Raw genomic sequence first — 15730 nt, 5'->3', positions numbered from 1 at the left:
CTCCTGACAATGAAGACAAAAATCTATGAAAACAAACTGCCAGCGTTTGAAATTCCTCTGACGTTCCAAAATATTTCAGTTACGCATTTCTATTATTTCCGAGAACAGTACACACTACAATTTCTCATCCCTGACTATTAGGAGAACAATCTGTTACATAAAATATCTAATATTTACCTTCATATAAATCGGTACCCCTTGCTACTATAGCAGGTAGTCAAATAGTAACAGACACACATTTATACTAAGTAAATCCTATTATGCTAAAATTCCTATTATAATGAACAGCTTTCACAGTACAAAGTAAAAATACACATGGAACACAACAAAGAAGAAAAGAACATTATTTGTCCTTTCTAAAAACTTACAAGAACCTTAAGCAGAGCTTATGTGAAGAAGTAATAACAACAGCAGCATAAATTTCCAGAGAAACCGTGTGGCTATAGATTTGTACCCTTGCAGTGAAGCACTACACCTCAAACTCTCTTTTCACAAAAAGGCACAGAATCCACACAGAAGCATGAGGAGAACAGTCACCTCTCTCCCAGATCCTAGAGAAATCAAATTATCAAACTAGGATGGGACCCCTGGGTGGCTCAGTTGGTTAAGTGTCCAACTGGGACTCAGGCCATGATCTCACGGTTCGTGGGTTCAGGCCCCCTTGTCGGGTTCTATGCTTACAGCATGAACCTGCTTAGGATTCAATCTCTCTCTCTCTCTCTCTCTCTCTCTCTCTTTCTCCTTCTGTCTCTCTCTGCCCCTCCCAGCTCATGCTTTCTCTCTCAAAATAAACTTAAAATAAATTATAAAACTACACAAATAATCTTAAAACCTATACAGCTACATCTTGCCTTAAGAAAACCCAACATACAGAAATTCAAAATCACTGAAGAGCTAAGTGAATTACTCACACTATATAAGATATTAGATTCCAACATACTTTTACTGGAGAGTGTGTGTTGAGTTTCTGTAAATGAAAATATGCCCTAAGAGAATGAGTTCTGGAGAGTGTGTCCCACCTACAACTCTTCGGGTGATACCAACAAGTAAGGGACAGTATGTCTGAGTTGTGCTTTTAACGTTCAGAAAAGAAATGGGTTAGGGGCACCTGGGTGGCTCAGCTGGCCGAGCATCCGACTCTTGATCATGAGATGGAACCCCACCTCAGCATGGAGCCTGCATGGGATTCTGTCCGTCTCTCCCCTGCCCCTCCCCCACTCATGTTCTTTCTCTCTCTCAAAATAAACGTTAAAAAAGTAAAATACAAAAGAAAGAAAGAAAGAAAGAAAGAAAGAAAGAAAGAAAGAAAGAAAGAAGAAAGAAAGGTTAAAAGGACTCAAGAAAATCACCCTGGAAAACCCTGTCCCCCCAGTCTAGGGGACAGCACTGCAGGCATCGAAATGACTTATTTCCTACAGGGCAGTCACTGCTGGATGCCGGAAATGTGGCCTTGGGCCCGTGACAGCAGCCGTGGTTGGGGTGGCAACGGACGGTGCAGCGGCAGCGGCCGTCAGACGGACCCAAGGCTTGGGGGAGGCAGGAGACCCGAGCGTGTTTGAGAAGCCACACTCAGACCGTCGCAGGTGAGTGAGGAAACCGAACACGGTCCGAAAGCAGCCAGTTCTCCGCTCTCGGTCGGGAACGAGGCTGTGCGTTTGGTTTGATAAAAGCACGCCCTCTGTAGGTGCACACGTAGTTACTGGCACAGATACCGTATTCTGTTGGATTTCTTTGTCCCCGTGGGCTCAAACCTAGGGAACCCGTGCCGGAGGCAAAAAGACAAAAAAAAAAAACACAAAACAAAACAACGAGAGCTACCGACTAAACAGAGTCTTCATCTAAAAACCCTGTAAAATGTCCCACCTCCTGTTTTTCCGAGCGGCCGCAACTCCCAGAGGCTCACTGCTAACGGATCAGGCAAGGCTGCAGCCCCACCTGCTGGCCACGCCGTGCGGGGCTCTCCCCAGGCAGCGGCCTCTCCACCCTGCGGGAACAGAGGCTCCCACCCGCCGCCTCCGGCCACGGCATGGCCGATGGAGCAGAGGAGGGCCTCGGCCCGCGGGCAAGGCGCCCAAGCCCCCGGCCAGCCCGTGCCAGTGCCCCAAGGCCTCTGAAAAGGTAAAACGTGCCCTTCTCTGACACCACTGGAAAACAGTGCCAAAGGGAGAACGGTCTTATTTTCGTACCTTGCACATCAACAAACATGCTGGTTCATCCTAACTTGGTTAAGAGAAAATGCACATTTTCTCTTGTCCACTTATTCCATTTTCACTCACAAGTCCATGTGTCCTCACTACATACAGAAAATGAAAGCATCAACTTCTGTCTTGGGGCATCCAGATGCAAGAGGCCTCAGGGACAGACACCGCTCCGTGCCTTTTCTACGCCACTACTGATCCCGTGAGAAAAACAAGCCAAAGAAACCTTGTCACAGGTCCACGCTAGAAATAAGAATCCCTGGGACACCTGGGTGGCTCAGTCGATTGGGCGTCCGACTTCGGCTCAGGTCAGTATCTCGTGGTTCGTGGGTTCGAGCCCCGCATCGGGCTCTGTGCTGACAGCTCAGAGCCTGGAGCCTGCTTCGGATTCTGTGTCTCCCTCTCTCTCTGTCCCTCCCCCACTCATGCTCTGTCTCTCTCTCAAACATAAATAAAAACATTAAAAAAAGAAAAGAAAGAAAGCCAACATTTAGGGGAATAAAAGGGGCACCTGGGTGGCTCAATCGGTTAAGCATCCAACTTCGGCTCAGGCCATGATCTCACAGTTTGTGGTTCGAGCCCTGCATGGGGCTCTGGGCTGACAGCACAGAGCCTGGAGCCTGCTTTGGATTCTGTGCCTCCCTCTCTTTGCCCCTCTCCCACTCGCACTCTGCGTCTATCTCAAAAATAAACATTAAAAAAAAAACTTATAAAAGAAACAGTAAGAACCCCTTCGTAACCAATCATGTTCCTCACAGTGTATCTCTCCAGAAACGACCATTATTTCACACACCCACCAGGTACAAAAATACACCCCAAATCGTAGAGACATGTGAACCATGACCCCAGCATTTCCTACACTGCAGTCAGAGGGTGGCAGACAAGACAGACCTACTATTCAAAAAGTCTTAACGCTAAACACACACTTCCAACAACACCCAATAATGCAAATAAATTCTTGGCTCTTTTTGCAGAAAATAAAAATAAAATCTTTCAGACAATCAAAAAAAGCAATTGAAAACAGAATGTGACCAAAGATACTTTAACACCCAGAAAAATGACTCTGGAATCACACTTTGAGTCGGGCCCCACAAGAACCCCCCACCAAGCTCCCTGTGCCTTGGTTGGCCTCCACACATCTGGAGGAGGGCTCCGGACCCCCTGTAAGGACCGCATGTGTGCTGTGCCCAGTGTGCAAGGCCTCCCGTGTCACAGGAGGGAGGCTCCCATCGGTGCCACAGAGGGCTGTTCACATAAAGTTCACACTGCCCTTCTCAGCCCAGCCCCCAAGGCTCGGACCAGATGCCACTCATCCAGTGTGGGATGGGGAAAGTGCAGCGAGTCCGGGACAGACTCCTGCACCAGACGTCATGAGTGCTCAGGACAGAAGGGGCATGTCTAAGAAGCCCCAGCAGCCGAGTCTGGAACAACTGAAACAACAATAATTACAAAAACAAAGACCTACAACCGTCAAAGTGTAATAATCCTTGAGCCTACAGCAGCCTCAACTACACTAATGAACAAAGTGCCAACTGATGAGTGTGGAAAGAAGGCCAAAATCAGCAAGGTCACCACTTCTACACACTCGAGGTGATAAGAGACCCAGGAGAGGATCACTGAGGACGTCAGACCCAGTGGATGAAAGGTCACCAGGGAAGGAGACTGCTCACGTCTCCCCGCCACTTCACACATTTCAACGTGGAAAACACGTCTTGCGGTAGGGACACCTGGAGACGCCCCCGCGCTCCAGGCCCGCATCCCCGATAGCAGGACGCTCTGCTGGGGACACAAAGCACACAATGGTGGCTGTGAAGACTTCTGGCAAAAAGGCAACCAGGAGAAAAGCAGAGTGTGGGACATTCTGGCAGAGAATGGCTTAGATTCTTCACAAAAACAATCCACGCCATAAAAATAACAGCAGGGGCGCCTGGGGGGCTCACTTGTTTGAGCATCTAACTCTCGACTTTGGCTCAGGATCCCAGGATCGTGGGCTCGAGCCCCGAGTCAGGCTCTGTGCTGACAGCGCGAAGCCGGCCTAGGAGTCTACCTCTCTGCACCAACCCCACTCTTGCCCTCGCCCTCTCCCTCTCTCTAAATACATAAACTTAAAATAAAAACAGTAACAACAAATGGTCAGAAGACTAACCTAGATTAAAGGACCACAGAACAAAATGAGTGCATGTAATGAATGAAGCCTGATTGAATTCTAAAACAATGTATCAGAGACATTTTAGCGACAACAGGGATAGAGCTGAACGTGGGCCGGGTATCAGATGCCATCCCAGAACTCTGTTTCCACCCTCTCCGGGGGAATGCCCAACAATTCTCCAAAGACGCGCTCGGAGTGCAGGGGAGAAGCAGCAGGCCAAGGGCGGCTCCTGGCACAGGGCCCCGGCAGACAGCACTCATGGGCGCTGTGTGTCCAAGACGCTGCACATGTCCGCAGGCGCACACAGAAACACGACCGATGTGGTGAAAACAACACCACCGGTGAGTCCAGGAGCAGAGTACATGGGGTGCCGCCACACGATTCCCTCCAAATTCACGTGCGCCTGAGCCTCCTCAACATAAAGCACCCGGGAGAAGAGACGAGCAAGCAGGCTCTGGGCAGGGCTGTGCGCACGGGGCCCCGGCTCGCCCTAAGCACCCATGACCGCACACGGCTCCCCCGTCCTCGGGGCCCAGAGCAAGCCCGCCCTCAGAGCAGACGGAGGACAGCCGCCCCCCTGCATGGTCCAGGCTGGCCTGACCGGAAGCCGTCCCCTGGACAGGACTGAGACCTGCTGTGAAAGCAGGGACGCGGCGAGAGGTGCCCTGCACGCAGGCACCAATGCCGCCAGAGAAGCCGCTGCAAACGGAGACCTTCGGTCCCGGTGCCGCGGCCCCTCCGGCTGCCAGCAGCAAATCTGTCACAGCCTCTCAGGACACACGGGAGGGGGGACCTAGCACACACAGGCCATGCTCGCACCCCTGTCCCAGAGCACACCACCTCCCTTCTGGCCCCAAGCTTCTTGAAGACCTCTATCTGTCCGGTTTCCGTGTGAACACGGCACGAATTCTCAACACTGAATCTCTAATTTCGTATCTGACGTTAGACACATAAAACAGGCTTGTTTAGGGAGTGCGTCCAAAGAAGGAATGAAGACAATCCGTCATTTTCAAGCAACCAAATGAGCAAGCATGCGTTCATTAACAAGTGTCTAGTGAGCACGCAGGACCTTTCTGGACACGCAGAAGCTCAGGATACACGCTGCCAGAGAGACAGACACAGGGACGGTCCGGTCCAGAGAGGCACGTGCAGGGGCAGCGGTGGCATGGGGAGCAGGTGACAGGATACAGTCAGGAGGTGTGACAGGAAGGGAGTCCTGCTCATGGAGGGGATGGGGCACGGCGGGGGAGCAGGGATGTCTCTGGAAAGATGGTCACGTGATTTATCGGGAACGGTCTGACTGGAGAAAAGTTTTTGGAAAGAAGTAAGAGTTCTGGGGGCGCCTGGTGGCTCAGTCGGTTAAGCGTCCAACTTTGGCTCAGGTCATGATCTTGCGGTTCGTGAGTTTAAGCCCGTGTCGGGCTCTGTGCTGACAGCTCAGAGCCTGGAGCCTGTTTCAGATTCTGTGTCTCCCTCTCTCTCTCTGACCCTCCCCCGTTCATGTTCTGTCTCAAAAATAAATAAACGTTAAAAAAAAAAAAATTAAAAAAAAAAAAAAGAAGTAAGAGTTCTGTTAAGACACAGCTATGCCTGAGCTGCCCAACAGATGGCCAGGCAGGGGTGTGTGGGGGTGGGGTGGGGTGGGGTGGGGTGGGGTGGGGGGGTGTCCTCCCCAGCTCTGGCCAGGCGCTCAGCAGAGGCTGTGCGGGCCACCAACTCTAGTGTTTCCTGACTTCCCCACTGCCCCATCCTACCACCATCCAATTCCCTGTGAGAACTTCAGTGACTGAATCTTTTGAAGTCTTACAAATACCCAAATGGAGCTAAACGTTTAGGGAAAGAGCAGCCAGTTTGGAAGACGTGGAGCTGGACGTTAATACTGGAAATGAAGATACGAATTAAGTTTTAATATCCACCTGCAAAACTTTTTTCATGAACAGTTAAAGAGAGATCTCTAAATGACTGTGACTCACTCCGTATGGCCCTGGAAGACATTCACGGAGTGGATGGAAGGGTCCCTGAAATCCCAAAGACGGAAAGTCGTGTCCCGGGAGGAGGTCACCACAAGCCGCTGGGTGGGGTGTGTGCAACAGTGCGTTAGCTCCTGGTCATGCCCTACAACCAAAGATGACAAAAATGCAAGATCATCCACCTGTAGGCACAGTTACAGTGATGCTTTCTTAAGAACACAAGAATCAAAACCTCTTTATGGTCTCTACTGCTCATGGTCACTGTACAAGGGAATGCAAGTAGGGAAAGATAAGAAGTCACTTAAAACTAGCACGTGGGGTCGCAGTGGAACTGGTTTTCCCTCGGGAACTGGAGTCCTTTCATCCACACATTTAGAGGGATCAGCAAAACGAGTGCGAGCGTGACCCACCTCCTGATGCTGACGGTCAGAAGGTCTGGCAAATCTCTTTAATAGGCTAAATATGTGAACAAACTAATTCTTTATCTTTAATTCCAGAGTAACTTCTAATACTAGAATATGTGGAACCCTTAGTAAAACATAATCTTTAACACTCAGTGAGGAAATTCACTTACTGACAAATTTGCAAAAACGTCTGTAGTGGGCATAACTCTAAGATGTCCCGGTGACCCCCTTCCCTGGCATACACACCCTGGAGGATACCTTCCCTTGAGTTGGGGCAGAACCTGTAAATGCGACGAGATATCACTCTGGTAAGCTCGGTACATTAAAAGGCAAAACAGACTTTGCAGATGTAACTAAGACCTCCAAATCAGTGCCTTCAAGTTAATCAAAAGAAACTCTGTATTAGGTGGGCGTGCCCTAATCAGGCAGGCCCTTGAAGAGAGATGTTCTACTGGAAGCGGAAAACACAGCAAACAGCTGTGTGGGGAAACATCTCTGAAGGGGCCATGAGGGATATGAGGGCACGCTCTGGATGCTGCGAGTGGTGGGTCCCCAGCTGACAGGTAGCCAGAAAACAAGGACCTCGGTCATATGGGGTCCCCAGCCGTATGCCACGACAAAACGAATCCTTCCACCAGCGGTAAGTAAGAGGACAGAACCTAACCCTCAGATGAGATCACAGCCTCAGACCACACCTTCGTTTCACCCGTAAGACCCTGAGCACAGGACCAGCGAGCATGTGCCCAGAACTCCAGACCCAGGGAAACCATGAGCTTATAAATCCATGTTATTTTAAGACACTAAGTTTCTGGAAATTTGCTACAAAGCAACAGGAAGCTGACAGAACAACCATTTTTCAAATATCTAGGTATTACATGCTACAGTTAAATCCCTTAAAGATAAAATAAGTTTAGCTAACAAACAGTTCTGTAATTTAGAAAGGGTCCCTGAAAAATCACAATCTGGGTACCACAAGAACTAAACATAATCCTGGACAAGAAGTAATTTGCAAGGTAAGATATAAACACGTGCACATAAATCAAAAGCACGCCAACTGGAAATCACAAACACTTAAAGTACCTGTCAGAGAGTGAACGAGTTCCGCCGTCTCCACATCAAACAGATTCGCCGTTCTGTCCCAGGAGGCCGTCACTGCCTGCTTCCCCCCAACCAGCCAGTCAGCGGCTATGACCACTCCCTGGTGGCTCTTAAGAGATGTCAGCGGCACCCGGATGGTAGGACAGTCACTGGACACATCCGCGTCAACATCAGGCTCGTCTTTATCGGAGCACTCCACTTCATCTTCGCCACATATCTGCTGCTGATGGGGAGAGCAGAGAAGAAATTCCCTGGGAATCTTGAGTCTTTTCTGACACAGCTACACAATCAGAGTGTTGTCATTTGTCTTTCTAGGACTTGATCATCATTATGACCAACAACAGCACGGTATCTGGCAAGTATCTGGAGCTTGATGACTGTTTATCAACTTCACGATTATCTACTTGATTAAAACCCACGACCTCATATAAGAAGAGAACAAAATTAAGGCCACTATGACATCAATAAGCTACAGTCCATTTCCAGTCAGCAATAAAATGGCAAATTTTTACCACATATTAGGAGCAATGTACTAAAATATAAAATACATTTGAAAGTCAGTAATTTATCACAATAAAAAAAGAAACATTTCAATTCTCAGAAGGCTACTTAGAATTCTATTGCTATAGAAACAGATAGGAGTTCATTTTATTTTCCTGTAAGGTCTTTTGTCAAAAACTAAAATGAAAACACAAAAGGCTTCAGCTCTTTAAGAAAACACATTGATCTTTCATTCAACAAATATCAGGTGCTTAAACATCGCCAGACCACACGCCAGTCCCACAGCAGAGAAAGATGACCTCTGTCTCACATGGACATGCGGAACAATGGAACTAGAGCCACAGAGACTGGAAACGTCCTCATTTCACGGAGTTTACATGCTAGCGAGGAAGACAGACCACACACAGGGGCATATGTATGCGCGCGTGCACACACATACACACACATCCATACTCGTATGGCAATGTATGGCATACGTATACACATGCTAGTACGGAAATACGTGCCATGTAAACACACATGCTAGAGTGGTAATGTCACAGATAGTACAGGGAAATGTGTCACATGTACACGCACATGGTACAGAAATATAGATCACACATACACAGTGTAGAGATATGTGTCACACGTACACACGGTATAGAGATATAGGTCACACATACACACAGTGTAAGGACACACGTCACACGTACACACACAGTATAGAGATATGGGTCACACGTACACACAGTGTAGGGATATAGGTCACAGGCACATGCACAAAGCATAAGGATGTATCACACACACACACACACACACACACACACACACACACACACACACACACAGATTCAGGCAGTAATAAGCACTAAGAAACGGAGCAGATGGAGGGATGGGCAGTCGCGAGGGCTATTTTATATAGAATTATCAGGGAAAGACCCTCTGCTAAAGTGACATTTGAGTTGGAGCATGAAGAAAACAAGGGATCCAGGCACAAACACTTAGGGGAACAGCATTCCTAACCGAAGAGCAGGTGCCAAAGCCCCAAGAAGCTACACAAACAGCAAAGTCACGGGCGTGGAGGTGGGAAAGGTGGATTCAGAGGAGGAGGCGGGAGAGACACAGATCACATTCCATACGGAGCTGCCCAAGGACTGACAGCCGGGAGCCGGGCCACATGGAAGGGATGCCAATGAGCGAGGCCCCACAGCAGGAGGAACACACAGAGAATCAGAGGAGGGGGCAGACGGTGTGAGGGTCTGAGGTCTGTGTAGGAAACCCGAGGGGGTAAGGACAGTGGAAAGTCACGGAGGGGGGCAGCGGCCACGGGAGGCAGCATGCCGGGAGTGCACGCTCAGGGCACTCCCAGATCAAATGGCAGGAAGCACAGGGACTCTCGATCCAGCAGGAAAGTTAAACACACGTGTTATGCAGAGTTACCGATCTCAAAGCACACTAAAGACTATGAAGCAAAGTCAGGGAGGTCTGCAGGGTGGAGAGCATAAGAGGGATGAGGGGAGAACACCCAGGAAGAGGGCCAAGCGGGCTGGCAGGGAGGGAGGTACACCGGATGCATCCGGTCTGGGCTGGCGCCAGGGACTGGCAAAGGGCTTGGCAAGGTGGCAAGTCCAAGTCCAGAAAGACCACTCCTGACCTCGTGCGTGCAGAGAGGATACAACATGAGTCCAGGGCAGAATGGGGAGCCTCGGCAGGGACTAGAGGCGACGGCCCCTGCAGGCTAACAGCATGAGGACGGACCCCAGGAGCGTAACCTGCTCCAGGAGAAAGGACCCTGACCGGTAACCGCACCCCAACAGGAAGAGCAATGCGGTCCCTGGAGATGCCGCATGGGGATGCTGTGATTCGGGGCTCTCCTCCAGCCAACACTGGCCCCTTGACCACGAGGTTCCTCAGCTCCCACAGCCACTCGTGAGGAGCCCCCGGGCCCTCTCTGGCCCTGACGGGCAGGGCCGGCCTGCACGGTGCCTCAGGCAGGCACAGAAGAGGGGTGCCGGGTGGAGCTGCGGCTCAGCAGAGATCTCTGGGTAAGTGTTACCTTTAGTTACCACTAAAGGGTAGCCGGGGAGACAGGACAGAGGAGTGCATCCCAGAATTACAGAAGAACCAGAAGCAGTGAGATGTCACAGACAGATGGAAATGGAAGATGGAAAACAGGTGGGGAAGAAGAGACGCGTCAAAGATAATCCCAAAATTCCTGAGAGTTTTGCTCACCGCTGGCACACAGAACTGGTGCACCTGCTGTGCTTTTCCCTGAGAACTGTGAAGGAAAAAGTGACAAGTAAGCGTGAATGCAGGGATTTCCTCAGAGCGGGTGCAGGGGACCCCCATTTCAGAGAGCTCTAGCTCTCGGGATGCACGATGGAAAGGTCAATAGGAACCTTCACAGAAGTCATTTGTCCAAACTAGACAAGAATTGAAAGTATTTTAAAATGCAAAGATAGTAAGTCGCATTCACAAATAATTACAAGTTTTTAAAAATTTTTTTCATGTTTATTTTTATTTTTGACAGAGAGAGACAGAGCATGAGCGGGTGAGGGGCAGAGAGAGAGGGAGACACAGAATCTAAAGCAGGTTCCAGGCTCCGAGCTGTCAGCACAGAGCCCAATGCAGGACTCGAACCCACATGCGAGATCATGACCCAAGCCTAAGTCGGACGCTCAACCGACTGACCACCCAGGCACCCCTATAAGCTCTTTTAACACTTGACGTGAAGAGCAGGGGAAGGAGAGTGAGAATGGTCTGTGTGTTTTTTGCCCACATCTTGGGGATAATCCATTTCAGTTGAACCATTTTGACCGCCAGCAACAGCAGAGGAGAATGTCCAACATTGTCGACTTAATGCTAAGTGGATCTCCCAAACACGAGCAGCCACAGGACCAAGGAGCCACTGAATCACGGTTCTCGTGAAGGAAGGGTCCCTGGAAGCCACGTGGGTAACCTGATTCGATCTTCCTGTTTCAACAGGGAAAGTGAAGCCACCCAGTGAATTAAAGCAGTTGCTCGACATCACACAGCTGGGGTCCCACAGTGACTTGACAGGCCATCTGAAAGTGTCTCCACTCACCACCCAAACACTTCTTTATCAAATATTTCTTGGTAGATGCCAACTAAAACTCTCTGGTCCAAGCTAAATTTTAAAAAGCTGTACTGATGAAAACGAACAAGATCTTTTTTTAAAATTTTTTTTAAATGTTTATTATTGAGAGACAGAGACAAAGCGTGAGCAGGGGAGTCACAGAGAGAGGGGGAGACACAGAATCCGAAGCAGGCTCCAGGCCCTGAGCTGTCAGCACAGAGCCCAGCGGGGGGCTTGTACTCACAAACCGCAAGATCATGACCTGAGCCGAAGTCGGACGCTCAACCAACTGAACCACCTGGGAGCCCCACCATCTTTTTTTTTTTTTTAATGTTTTAATTATTTTAGAGAGACAGAGAGACAGAACATAAAAGGGGGAGATGCAGACGGAAAGGGAGACACAGAATCCAAAGCAGGCTCCACGCTCCGAGCTGTCAGCACAGAGCCCAATGCGGGGCTCGTACTCACAAACCGCAAGATCATAACCTGAGCCCACGTCGGACGCTCAACTGACTGAGCCACCCGGGCGCCCCGAAAATGAACAAGGATCTTAACAGAATAGAGTTTCTTCTAAAATGCAGGCGAGCTGCTAAGTCAACCCGAGGCAAGCCCAGGCGGCGAGAGCTTCTGACAAGTGCCATCTCCAGGGCAGGCCGCGTGGGACCCTCCGAGGCTCCGTCACTGACTGACACGGGCTGCCCCAAGTCACCCCAAAAGCCTGACGTGGCAACTATCAATCACACACAGTCCCTGCACCCAACACAAGCAAAATCACAAAGAAGAAAACAGGGTCAATTTAACGTCGTAAATAATATATTACGTTTTTATAATGTAAGTACTATATGTGATTTCTTCCCTCTGCCAAAACTAGAATTTTTCTTATTTCCTTTGAAAACAAATCCATACAACGTTAACACATTTGCTGAACCCTCCTCTCCCTGGCCCCTCTGCCTTATCATCTGTCAGCACTATTTCTTGAGCCAATGGCCACGTTAAATAACAGTCTGGTTATTCCACGAGGGAAAAAAACACATGTTAAAATAAAAGGCAAAACACTCCATGAAAAATAACTGTTCAGAGGGCGCCTGGGTGGCTCAGGTGGTTAAATGCCTAACTGATGTCAGCTCAGGTCGTGATCCCAGGGTTGTGGAATTGAGCCCCATGTCGAGTTCCTCACTGAGCGTGCAGCCTGCCTGAGATTTCTCTCCCTCTCTCTGCCCCTACCCTGCTTGCACTCTCACACTCTAAAATTTAAAACAAAAATTTTAGTTAAAAATAAAAACGTACAACAGAGTGGCCAATGGTCTGCAGAGCAACATGCCTAAGTTTTATTGTGACTCCTGCGACACATACCTCACCCATGACTCTCCGTCTGCGAGAAAGACACACTGCGGTAGTAGGAAACACAAAGAGAATGTGAAAGATCCACTATCAGAAATGGATGCAAGAGCGAGCCCAGAGCCTGATGGACAGAGCAACTGCTGCACTTCAGCAAGAAAAGGTTCCTCCTGCTCCACTCTCTGTCCTCTGCCTGCAGGAGCAATGATCCCACCTCCCCCTCATCTCCTGGGTCTTCTTTGCCCTGGTATGACGCCAGCACCCCACATGGGGGGCCCTCCTCCTCCTGGGATGATGCCAGTGGGACCCGCTCCTGGAATGAGGCTGCCTATGGGAGGCTACATGCCAATGACGCCTGGGGCCCCCAAAGATGAGACCTCCCCCGCCCGTCCCACGATGATGCCCACTCGGCCAGGAATGACCTGACCAGACAGGTAAGGAGAGACAGAAACCTCCTTATATCCATTTTATATTACTTGTTCTACTTCACCAGGAGATCATGGTGCTGTGACTCTGGGTGTTTTCTAACAGCATGACAAGGAAGACTTGCTCCTCCTTCCTATCAAACAGAGAATAGTTTTTCCAAGGGAGTAGCAGGACAAAAAAAAAAAAGCAATTTTCATTTGTATTGTGAGATGTGAAAATAAAATTGTCAACTGTTTTAAATAATAGATAGATAAATAGATAGATAGATAGATAGATATAAAAATGTGCTAGGAATTTACCCAAGGGATACAGGAGTGCTGATGCACAGGGGCACTTGCACCCTAATGTTTACAGCAGCACTTTCAACAATAGCCAAATTATGGAAAGAGCCTAAATGTCCATCAACTGATGAATGGATAAAGAAGATGTGGTTTATATATACAATGGAATACTACTTGGCAATGAGAAAGAATGAAATCTGGCCATCTGTAGCAACGTGGATGGAACTGGAGAGTGTTATGCTAAGTGAAATAAGTCACACAAAGACAGATACCATATGTTTTCACTCTAATGTGGATCCTGAGAAACTTAACAGAAGACCACGGTGGGGGAGTTACAGAGAGGGAAGGAGGCAAACCATAAGAGACTCTTAAATAAAACATCTGAGAATAAACTGAGGGTTGATGGGGGTGAGAGAGAGGGGAAAGTGGGTGATGGGCACTGATGAGGACACCTGTTGGGATGAGCACTGAGTGTTGTATGGAAACCAATTTGACAACAAATTTAATATTAAAAAATAAAAATAATCATTCAAAAAATAAATAAAAAATAAAAATAAAAACGAACTGTTTTAGATCTCCCCACTGAAGACAATTCCTACTCATCACTGTAATTACTTAATCCATCTCCAAAGAGAACAATGTTTACAACGTTTCAAAGAAAGAAACAAATAACACAACACTCCAAGGCGGAAACAGCATGGCCAGAGGGCAAGTGGCGTCCTCCTGGCGACTCCGGCCACAGTGCATCCCCAGCTCCGCGCTACCCGGCGCCGTGTCCGCCCACGTGAGAGCACAGGGCCAGGCTGAGTGACCCCTCGGCTCTCCTGCAACGGAAGCAAGGAGAAGGCTACCCGAGGCCTCTGTGTGACCAGAAACAGTGTTGGGCTGAAGGGAACAACTACATCCGAGCGGAAAAAAGCTAACTGAAGGCTTTATGGTCTAAATCCACCCATCCTTCTTCTCAATATGCAACCTGTTGTCAACCACCTACCTTTACCTCCTTGAAGATGACGTCACACACACTGACTTACACAGTTTACCTTACGTTTGTTTATTTAATTCATTTAGTTTTGAGAGAGAGAGAGAGACAGAGCAGGGGAGGGGCAGAGAGGGAGGGGAAGAGAGAGACTCCCAAGCAGGCTCCGCACTGCCAGCACAGAGCCTGACGTGGGGCTTCAATTCACTACCTGTGAGATCATGACCTGAGCCGAAACCAAGACCCTGACACTCAACCGACTGAGCCACCAAGGCGTCCCCAGTTCAGCTTACGTGAAAGACAGACTCGTGGTCTAAAACATATAAAACGTTAAGAAACGTGACCTAATTGTATAGTTTTTAAATACTGATGGCCAACGTTTACTAGCTGTGGAAAGGGGGGCGAGAACATACATGCACACATATATAAACAGGGAACTTCACTTTCGACACTGTCCTCTGTTCAGGCTTCCAGAACAAAACACCAAGACCGGGCAGCCAGGATCAAGGTGCGGCCTATTCGGTTTCTGGTGCAAGCCTTCCCAGCTTGTCATTACATCCTCACATGGCAGCTCCCAGGTACAGCAGGGAAGGGAAACACATGCAAGCTCACTGGTGTCTGAGGAAGGACACTAATGCTATGCCAACAGAACCCCAGCCTCAGTACCTCACTTCCAAATACAGCCACACTGGGGGGCAGTTAGGGCTTCAAACTCTAAAGGGGGGGTCACAAACATCCAGTCTGTAAGACCATATAAATTTGGGGGTGCCGGGGTAGCTCAGTCGGTTGAGCATCTAACTTCGGCTCAGGTCATGATTTCGCAGTCTATGGGTTCCAGCCCCACACCAGGCTCTGTGCTGACAGCTCGGAGCCTGGAGCCTGCTTCAGATTCTGTGTCTCCCTCTCTCTCTCTGCCCTCCCCACCTCGCACTCTCCCTCTATCAAAAATAAACAAACATTTAAAAAAAATTTTTTTCTTAAGAGACCATATAAATTTGGCCTAAACTTTGCAAGTGTCCAGAACCCTACAACATACCCCAAGTGGCGCTTTCATGGTAAGTAAAGGTGCTGCTTACAGTGGTATCAGCAACAGGCTGGGGCGTTGGCAGCTGGACGGCGTATCTCCAAATGTGGGCGGTCTGATCTCCAGAAGCTGAGGACAGAAATCAGGGCACAATTACCCACAGTGCACACCAGGTATAAGATGCTTTCTGCTAGGTTCTGGCCAAGCGTCCTCAGACTTCTGTAACTCAATGATCGAGAGCCGCTTCTGAGACTGCGTGATGCTGCTGACAACAGGCTAAATGCACACA

The 15730-nt window shown here is 49.0% G+C and overlaps 1 protein-coding gene and 1 pseudogene across 6 annotated transcripts in view; one reads left to right on the top strand and one right to left on the bottom strand.

Annotated features, from left to right (window-relative positions):
• WDR37 (WD repeat domain 37) overlaps positions 1-15730 on the bottom strand; it is a 74447-nt gene that overhangs the window by 27575 nt on the left and 31142 nt on the right. For 4 of the 6 annotated variants that reach the window (XM_042944731.1, XM_042944728.1, XM_042944729.1 and 1 more), the window contains 3 exons: positions 15494-15570; positions 7802-8042; positions 6321-6462 (listed from right to left, as the gene is read on the bottom strand). In XM_042944731.1, coding sequence (XP_042800665.1) covers positions 6321-6462; positions 7802-8042; positions 15494-15570 — 460 coding nt within the window. The remainder of the gene's footprint in view (positions 1-6320; positions 6463-7801; positions 8043-15493; positions 15571-15730) is intronic. The other 2 variants (XM_042944730.1, XM_042944733.1) reach the window with 1 other exon arrangement.
• On the top strand, positions 12714-13172 carry LOC122223799 (annotated as a pseudogene).

The sequence above is a fragment of the Panthera leo genome, chromosome B4 (genome assembly GCF_018350215.1).
Source record: "Panthera leo isolate Ple1 chromosome B4, P.leo_Ple1_pat1.1, whole genome shotgun sequence".
In the NCBI taxonomy this organism is placed as follows: domain Eukaryota; kingdom Metazoa; phylum Chordata; class Mammalia; order Carnivora; family Felidae; genus Panthera; species Panthera leo.
Note: the sequence above shows the minus strand (reverse complement) of the source record. Positions and strands in the feature narration are given on the sequence as shown.